The sequence below is a fragment of the Engraulis encrasicolus genome, unplaced genomic scaffold (assembly GCF_034702125.1).
Source record: "Engraulis encrasicolus isolate BLACKSEA-1 unplaced genomic scaffold, IST_EnEncr_1.0 scaffold_391_np1212, whole genome shotgun sequence".
NCBI classification, from domain to species: Eukaryota; Metazoa; Chordata; class Actinopteri; order Clupeiformes; family Engraulidae; genus Engraulis; species Engraulis encrasicolus.
In genome coordinates this window covers 29235-37979 of record NW_026945689.1, presented here as the reverse complement: position 1 = coordinate 37979, position 8745 = coordinate 29235, and the positions used below count along the sequence as shown (strand labels likewise).

Here is an 8745-nt window from a genome sequence, read left to right as displayed (position 1 = left end):
CTTAGTTTATTTTCAGTTTCACATCATTACAAATTCCAAAAAAACTTGTAAAAAATAATAAAATAGTACATTAGTAATATACAATAGTAGCAAAATAGAAGTACAGTAAAATAACAAATAAATGAAAAAAAAATCTCATTCACAATGGACAAATATACATATATAAATAAAAAATAAACAGTGCAATTACATAAAATAAAGACAAACATTTGAAATAGAGAGAGAGAGAGAGAGAGAGAGAGAGAGAGAGAGAGAGAGGGTGTGTGTGTGAGAGAGAGAGGGGGAGAGAGAGAGAGAGAGAGAGAGAGAGAGAGAGAGAGAGAGAAGGTGTGTGTGTGTGCATGCGTGTGTGTGAGAGAGAGAGAGAGAGAGAGAGAGAGAAGGTGTGTGTGTGTGTGTGTGTGTGTGTGAGAGAGAGAGAGAGAGAGAGAGAGAGAGAGAGATGAAATCAGGATTACATAAAACAACGAGGTACAATAAACAAATCGTCATCAGTACCATATGATGTCAGTACATCAAAAGTCCTGTACATTAGAGTCTTAATGTCTAACACAAAAGGGTCTCCAGTGGTATGTGAAACCTTGTATGCATGGGTATGTTCATCTAAACAACGTGTTTTAAGAGCATCTGTCATCAAGATAACCTGCTCATCTTTGATGAGAACATTCTTGATTACATGGAAAACCGGCATGTCATTATCAGTTCTCACACAAACAGCCAACTCTGGTCTGAACATTCTTCCATTGACCTTGGCCCATTTAACTTTCAGAACCCTGGCCCTAACTGGTACTTCAAGTTTTTCTGCCACCTTACCACCAAACTTCATTTCATTCAAGGAGACCATTTTGCCAGGACCCATTTTCAACTCGTTTGGATCAAATGTTTGCCACAAGTAAGCCATCTGGCACTGGTGTTTTTTGGCTAAAGTTTTAGTGATGTTTTTAAAACTTTTCAGCTGTTTTTTAAAAACATTGTGTTTGGCCTCGTATCTCATGCACCATGTATGTAACAGGGGCCCAATTTTACGTATACACATGGGATAATGCACCATGAGATGATGCTTAGGTAACAACCTTTTGTTAGGATATAAGTCCTTGAACAAACCATGGTGCTCTGAAATCAGGTGCTTCAAATATATGGTGATGCCTTGGGATATAACTGAAGAAAAAGCAATGTTGACAATCTGAAGCAACAAAATAAAAAGGTACCAGTGCTGATCATTGGGATTCACAAGATCTCCAAACATAATTGGAAAGTGACGCAAAAGACACCAGCTCTGACTGGCGTTTAAACCCAAGTCATTGGCATCAGAGGTTCTTAGCCCAGGAGGTTTGTTTTTTTGCTCTGTGAAACCATAGTTGAAACTTTGAATTCTTCGTTGTACTTCTGCTAATGTGGTGTAATTATGAATGAGATGCTCAATGAGCAATTTCATCTCATACTGTGCAACGCCCTCTAATATGTCGTGCATAATATCAACCGAGAAGTTTGCACTGGTGTGAAAATATTGCAAAGAATTCAAAGGGCAAGACCTTTTAACTCCCATCACATAAGGTAGCGTGGGGTTGGTCTGCATTTTCTGGCAATGTTCAACATGAAGCTGTTTAGTTCGAAATGATATTTTGGGATCATCTTCACTGAATACTGTCTGAAAGTCCTCCTTTTCCAGTAAGCAAAAACGGCAACAGTACCTAGCACTAAACGATTCCACAAACCCAAATAAAGAATGAAGACCTAGGTTATCACCAGTCACTTGGATAATGGTCCCATAGATGGGATGATCAAATTGAGGAAGCTGAATTCCCTGTGTTTCAAGTGTTGAGATATCCTTCACAAGGGGTGCTAGTATCTTATCAAACCCGTATGTTTTGATATCTTGGGCATGGAATAACGAAACCAAATGAATATTCAGTAAACTCGAGTTGTACTTGGGCGACACATTTCTCAGGGTAAAATAGATGGCACCAAGTTTGTGAATTCCCCGCTTACTTCCAATTGGATTGGCACATTCCATTTCATCAAAGAATAATTGCAACTGTACAGTGTGCACTTGTTTGGAGAAGAGATCATGTTCCTTAAAGAATTCTCCATCTTGTATGTCATACAGCAAGTTTTCCATTTGTTTGGGGTCTCTAGCCATCATATCATTTATAGCAGGATGCTGGAAAATAGACTTCACCGTCTCGAGAATTGGTATGTACATGAATTTATCCTTGACAATGGTTTGGCCATAGCCTCCACTTGTTCTGATAAAACGTGTAGCAAATCGTGTCCCTAGAACATATTCAACTGGATCAATTTTTCCCCATTTCTCAGAAAAGTATTTCATTCTCTTACTCTCAGTGTTTAAAGGAAGGAAAGGATCCAATGCATTCTCAAAACACTGATCAATTTTAGACTCAACCACACTTTTCATTGGCTCTTGTAAGTCAAGGCTATTTTTCAACTGCACTTGTTTTAGACGGTCAAGGTCTCCAATTACTTCTTGTACAGTACTCACAGTTAAATCAATAGTAGTAACTGGATTGCCAACACGCTTAAGTTCTGCTACAATATTTGCACAATTTTTGGCTATGTGCCTTTCTAGTAGTACAGGCTCAGAAGGTGAACTCTGATCTGGCAAGTCTGTCTCCTCGGATGAAATGAAGTTTGTGAAGGTGGAACATTCCCCATCATCAACATTCAAGTTGTCATTTGTACAACACTTACTGAGATGCTTTCGCAAACCTGAAAAACTATGATATACATGGGAACAGCCTCTATGGCCACATTTTAACTTCAGGCTTTTGCCCGAACAAAGACCATGAACAAGTTTAAAGTGCCGTATGAGGCTATTAGCATCAGCATGACTCTTCTGACAAATGAAACAAATCATTCTGTCTACTGCAGCATTCGTGCTCTAAGCTCAGCTACTCTTGGATTGACTTTGGTAATTTCAACATCTATGTCATAGATGGTTGTTTGCAAGAAAGTGAACACATTTGTGAGCTCATGGCAGTAAGTGGTACCGAAAACATAATGAGCTTTAAAAAGCTCATCGAATGCAGCCAGTGAATTGGAGGACTTGCATGGCAAGGCCTGTTTGTCAACAACAATGAAGTAAGATTGGATCATACTTTTCTTTGGTCCAACTGCAAGTAGATATGGCTGGACACTCTGTGTGATGCCCTCCAAATGGCCCTGAATGCTGGCACCAGTCTGTGAAAGGAAACACACAAGAGACCTAATGTCAAGAGAAAACCTGTATAAAGAGGTTTTACACATTACAAACTAGCCATCATCATTGTATGTGACAAAATAACTATGGCTTTGGTGAAAGTTGGAAAATAAAAGGTATTATACAAATCAAGTTAGAATTACTACATTCATTAATCCTTTTTCACACAAAGTAAAGACAAAAAGGTACCTTCAGAACGGCTTTGAGAAATATAATTGTACTGCATGTATATATTAAAGAAACATGTATGTTTTTTTAATACAGTTTTGCTATTCCTTCATCTATGTCTTGTCAAAAGAAGAACAAGACATTTTGGAGCAGTTTCAATCTAACCATCAGCTTTTATTTGGAATGGGCAGTGTGCATTTTTTGTAGGCTATTTCCAAGGTCCATGCTGCCCATTCACAAAGGGTACCTTTTTCATGTATACTTACCACCACCATCACTTTTCATGCATGAACTGTCTGCCCTTTTGAATTTCTAGAAACAGATATTTTAGCTGCACATTAAGCAGCACAGTTTCAATGAGCAGCTTAGTTGCAATACCAACTCTCGCACACAATCCTACACAGTTCACCTTTTAAGGACCAGTGGTTCTAAACCTTTTTTAGAACAAATGCCCCCAGCCTGCCACACCCCCTTGACCACATCATAAGCCTGCCAATGCGCCCTTTAGTATTAACAAATAAAATATACCAATTGCAACTGAGATTTCCCCCTCCCCCAGCTGTCTCCTTCTCAACACCCTCCGAGGGCTCCAAGGCAAAACTATTTTAGACTGAAAACTCACCTTGATGAATTTCACCACATGATCACAAGCTCGATGAGCGGAAATCTTTCCTGGCCTTTTGCGCCCTGGATTGGAGGGTGGTAGAAGGTGGACCAGCAACAGTATGGACGACATGTCACTGTCCCAACCTGGATTACACAAGACAGACAACATGCACATATAAAACGAATGAAGACCCCAGTTGTCTAAAATGCAATTAGGAAATAACAGTAACTGTGTGTGAACACCAAAAGTGACCTACGAGACATATGCGATGGAAGTCATTATTTCTTGTTTACATGCACATTAAGGAGGACAAGAATAAAAGTAAAAGGATAGTGTGGAGTGGTGGACTTTATCCATTCACCACCAACACATTGACTTGGGTTATTTGTTTGGTAATATTTTTTGACAATTATTTTTCTGCTGTCATTACGGTTACCTTCTTCAACTTCAGTAGCAAGAGCATTCTGGATGAGGTCTTGGAGATCTGCAGTCTGTGTCAGGCCACGGCTCTGTGCAATGACTTTTCGTTTTATGTTGGTGGACCATTTCTCCATCAGCTTTGCAGAGGTTGAGTCACCAAAGAGAAGTGCAAAATCCTGCTCGATCTACAAAACAGAGAGTGGAAAAATCAGTGATGTATAAAATGCAGCTGAAGTATCACTCTGGAATTCACATTTTTAAGAATACTTAAAGACTAACCAGGCCTGGTATGTCCATGAATCTTGGAAAAATGGATAGGATATCAGTGGATTTGTCAGTGTCACGCAGAATCTTCTGGCGATAGACTAGGGTCAACCTCATCTTTTCCTTCACCACCGATTCATCAGCTGTGTGCTTCATCAGAGCAATTGCTTCCTGACACTGGCGTTCATCGCTCAACCAATTGCCTTCCTTGCAAGGATCTCTATCAACAGATGGCCCACCTGAAATAACAGAAAATATACATACAAAATGCACTTACTTATTATTTTCCCAGACATCAAAGTATTCTCAAAACTACAGACGGTGTTTGATTTAAACTACAAGTCCCTGCACTTGATGGCCATATTAGCTATGAGAGATAATCAAATATAACCATAAACTGTGTGCTATTATGTGTTTCAACAATAACTTAAATAAGTCACCTGCTTGTGAAGGTCGTGGACGTTTAACTCGTCCCTCTGATGCTTCTTTCTGCAGAGTTTTAATTCTCCAAGCCAAATAGCCACTTCCATCTTCTGCGTTGTAATAATGTTCCTATGACAAATATAACAAATAGACAAAGAGTTCTTACTGTATGTTTTACAAGAGCAAAATAGTTATAAATTCATTGATATTTACACTTCATTAAATCAGGGTTTATACAACCAAATTCTAAAAAAAAAGACTACAGAGTAAAGCTAATTACATAGCCAAGCTTGCTCCTTGGGTCAGCCAAATAGGGGAAGAGGGAGATGATACCCAGTGCGTAGTCTTCCTTCACATGCCGAGGTGGGCTTGTTCTACAAACACACACACACACACACACACACACACACACACACACACACACACACACACACACACACACACACACACACACACACACACACACACACGATACATATTAGGAGCCATAGCATCATAACCAACCATTTATAATTACTGTACTGTCCTAATCATCAGGGCTCTAAATTAATACCTACCAGACAGCCAAATGCTGGTGAAATTTGGCAGTTTGGCTGACAGAACAGACCAACTTAAAGTCACTTTGACCCATTAGTGAGTGTACGTTCTTGGCTAGTGCAATTAACGGCTACCAGACATTTTACCTTTTGAAAAAAGTTAATTTAGGGCCCGGAGAATCATCATAATCATCATCAACATTATTATTATTATTTCTTGAAAACCTACCCATGTTCATTTGTCATATGAGCAACCAATATCTTCACCAGGTCACGCCTTCTGCTATCTGACAGGTACTTTGTCCGAGCATATTCATTCATGATCTTGTCCCCTCCTGGGCTTCCTTTTAAGATGTCTTCAACCATCTATTAATGATTGATGTTAAACATAAAACAAATATGAGAAACCGACAAATGACTTTAAAATACACCTGTAGGCCTACATGCAAAACAAAATTAATGAATCTTACTTGGGCAAGACGACGTTCCTCTCCTTGTTTTAATTGTCTTGGGCTAGGGGTCAGTATCACAGTGTCATCAGATCCAGAACTAGCCTCAGCATCAGCAAGGGAGCCTGAGCTAACGGAATCTGTGACACACAATTCAAAAAAAAAAATCACAGTTGTCCTTCAATACAATACAACCTGTATTTATATAGCGCAATATATACATCTAAACTTGTCTCAAAGCGCTTTCAAAATACACATACACTTGTCCACATTTACACACCAGCTCTGGAGGATGCAGCACAGCACCTGTTGTCTGGGGTTCATGTGAGAAGGTGCATACACAAGCAGACACGCACACGCAGACACACGCACACACACACTCTCTGTCTCTCTCTTTCCCACATTCACACACCAGCTGAATACTGCAGCTAGAGGGCAAGAATCAACAGGAAGTACAGACAATTGTGTTGGCGTAAAGTGTAAAACTAAGTTGCATTTACCTTCAGATGTTCCTTCCTCTGGGATATCAATTTCCAGGACATGAACATCTGGCTGCTTCATCAAGTATGCAAAAGCTTCCTGATCAACCTCGGTCCTTGACTCATCAAAGACTTTAATGTCCATTGTCGGAAGGTCAAATTTCCTGGCAACTTAAGAGGAGAAAGATTCAACGTTTTATTGTCATTATCAAAAAAGGCAACGGAATTGTGTTTGGGGTAGGCTGCAATACTTTAGGTTTTCAAGTTAAAGTGCTCAAGAGGTTTTTTTTATTAAAAAAAAAAAAAAAACAGGCCCTGATATGAAAGGCAGTAATGTAATAGCCAAATTTAGTCCTAATAAATAAGGCAGTAATGTAGTAATTTAGGCAGAAGGGCCTACTGTTTCTCAACAGTCCTGTAAATTCAAAGTTTACACATGATTTAAACATTACAAGTGTTTATTTCGGTTTTAAACCCTTACCACATTCCAAAAATGACTCGAATGTAAATGTTGTTGGAGAAAACACATATTTCTTCTGATCTTTATATTTCACTCTGACAACGGTGGTGTTTTCCATCCTGTTGGTGGAAAAAAAAACAATGTGTTATAATCTTTCCGCTTTGAGTATCCTTCTGAACACAATGAACAGAACGGGCGCAACGCAAAGCTGAACAGCACCAGAGATTTTTTTGGGACAGAACCACGTGTGCGTCACTCTACTCAGAGTCAAGTACATGTGACTGTGGCCACGCAGCGACAGGTTGAAAAATAGTTCGTGCCTTCTGCAAAACTGCGACAGCCTTCACACAACTTTAGGAATAATCGGCCAGACGGTCACATCAAATGGCACTGCAGGAATATGATTTTTCATCCACTTTTCATCCATTTTTCATTACCACAACAAACCACTTTACTCTCACCAGAGCTACATACATGTGGTCTCCAAACACGGCAACACTAACCTTTTCGAGCTCACAACCAGTTATTTCACATCCAGGGCTTAATTCCACAATTTGATAGACTAGGTCGGACTGCATGAATTGCATTCATGCGATTTTCATCCAGACTAGCCTACTGTGGTTTTCCTAACTTAGCCTTACCACAACGAACCACTTTTTACTCTAACGAGAGTTACATACATGTGGTTTCCAAACACGGCAACGCTAACCGTATCCAGCTCACAGTCAGTTGTTATTTCACACCCAGTGCTAATTCCACAACTTGCTAGGAACCACAGCTCTACCGTACAATTTGCCTACATTTAGTCACAATGACGAGCAGATCATTTCGGAGGCGCAATATTTGTGCCAACGGAAAGCTACCAATGTTAGCCGAACACTCGCTGCATTGCCTACGGTTTGTTGCGATGCATTTGTACGGTCCATTAAAGGCATAACTTGTTTGTTGTACGTTGTACCGGCAAATTAACTACAACACGACATAAACACTAAACAGTTTCATGTTCAACACAACTGACAGCTCAATAACATTACGGTTCAGTCTCATGTTTTAAAAGAAACAACACCCAATATTCCTAATGGGAAATGGAAAGGGTACTATGGGGTTTTGTAATAGCCTTTTAACGCATATAGATTATGAAAGATTATAAACACACTCACTTTCAAATCCAGCGAATTTCTCCCTCCAGAGAGCTGTTCCGTGACTTCAGCAGCAGTGGTGATAGAAAATGCAATATGGCTGGAAAACGAAACTTAACTTTGCAAGAAGCTCCGCCTATTTCTCATTTACTCTGAAAATTTGCTCCTACTCTTACTCGAAATTTTACTCTATGAACTCGATTCAGAGATAAATATACTCGTTAAGAGGAAATTTGTTGTGACTCTGGGAAAATTACTCAGCTGTTTTTCCTGTGTAGCAAAGACGGTCCGAGGGAAAAAACTACAAAATGCGGTGCCTCATCATTCAGAATAGTAACGGACCCGCCAGAATGGCTAGTGAACCTTCGGTATCTACTAGCCAACGCCGACTTTCACCCGCATTTGGCTACCTGGCGTGTGTTAGTGTTAAGCCCTGTCTGGCAGAGCATGAGCTGAATTCACCTTCACAAGGCATGGGTTTATCGATAATTTGTCCATCCTTGCCACCATCAAATTACTGCAAAAAACATTTTCTGTTACTCTCTAACGAAACAATGTAGTCTGCAATCTGCCCTGTGACTCC

At 39.8% G+C, this 8745-nt stretch overlaps 1 protein-coding gene across 1 annotated transcript; it reads right to left on the bottom strand.

Moving 5' to 3' along the window:
* Positions 1-4679: 4679 nt before the first annotated feature.
* On the bottom strand, positions 4680-8435 carry LOC134443904 (uncharacterized). Its single transcript, XM_063193433.1, has 8 exons — positions 8184-8435; positions 7045-7142; positions 6585-6734; positions 6106-6224; positions 5865-6001; positions 5380-5473; positions 5117-5228; positions 4680-4915 (listed from the first exon to the last, which is right to left on the bottom strand). The coding sequence occupies exons 2-8, from the start codon at positions 7139-7141 to the stop codon at positions 4680-4682; spliced, it is 945 nt and encodes a 314-aa protein (XP_063049503.1). The 5' UTR covers position 7142; positions 8184-8435.
* Positions 8436-8745: the final 310 nt, after the last annotated feature.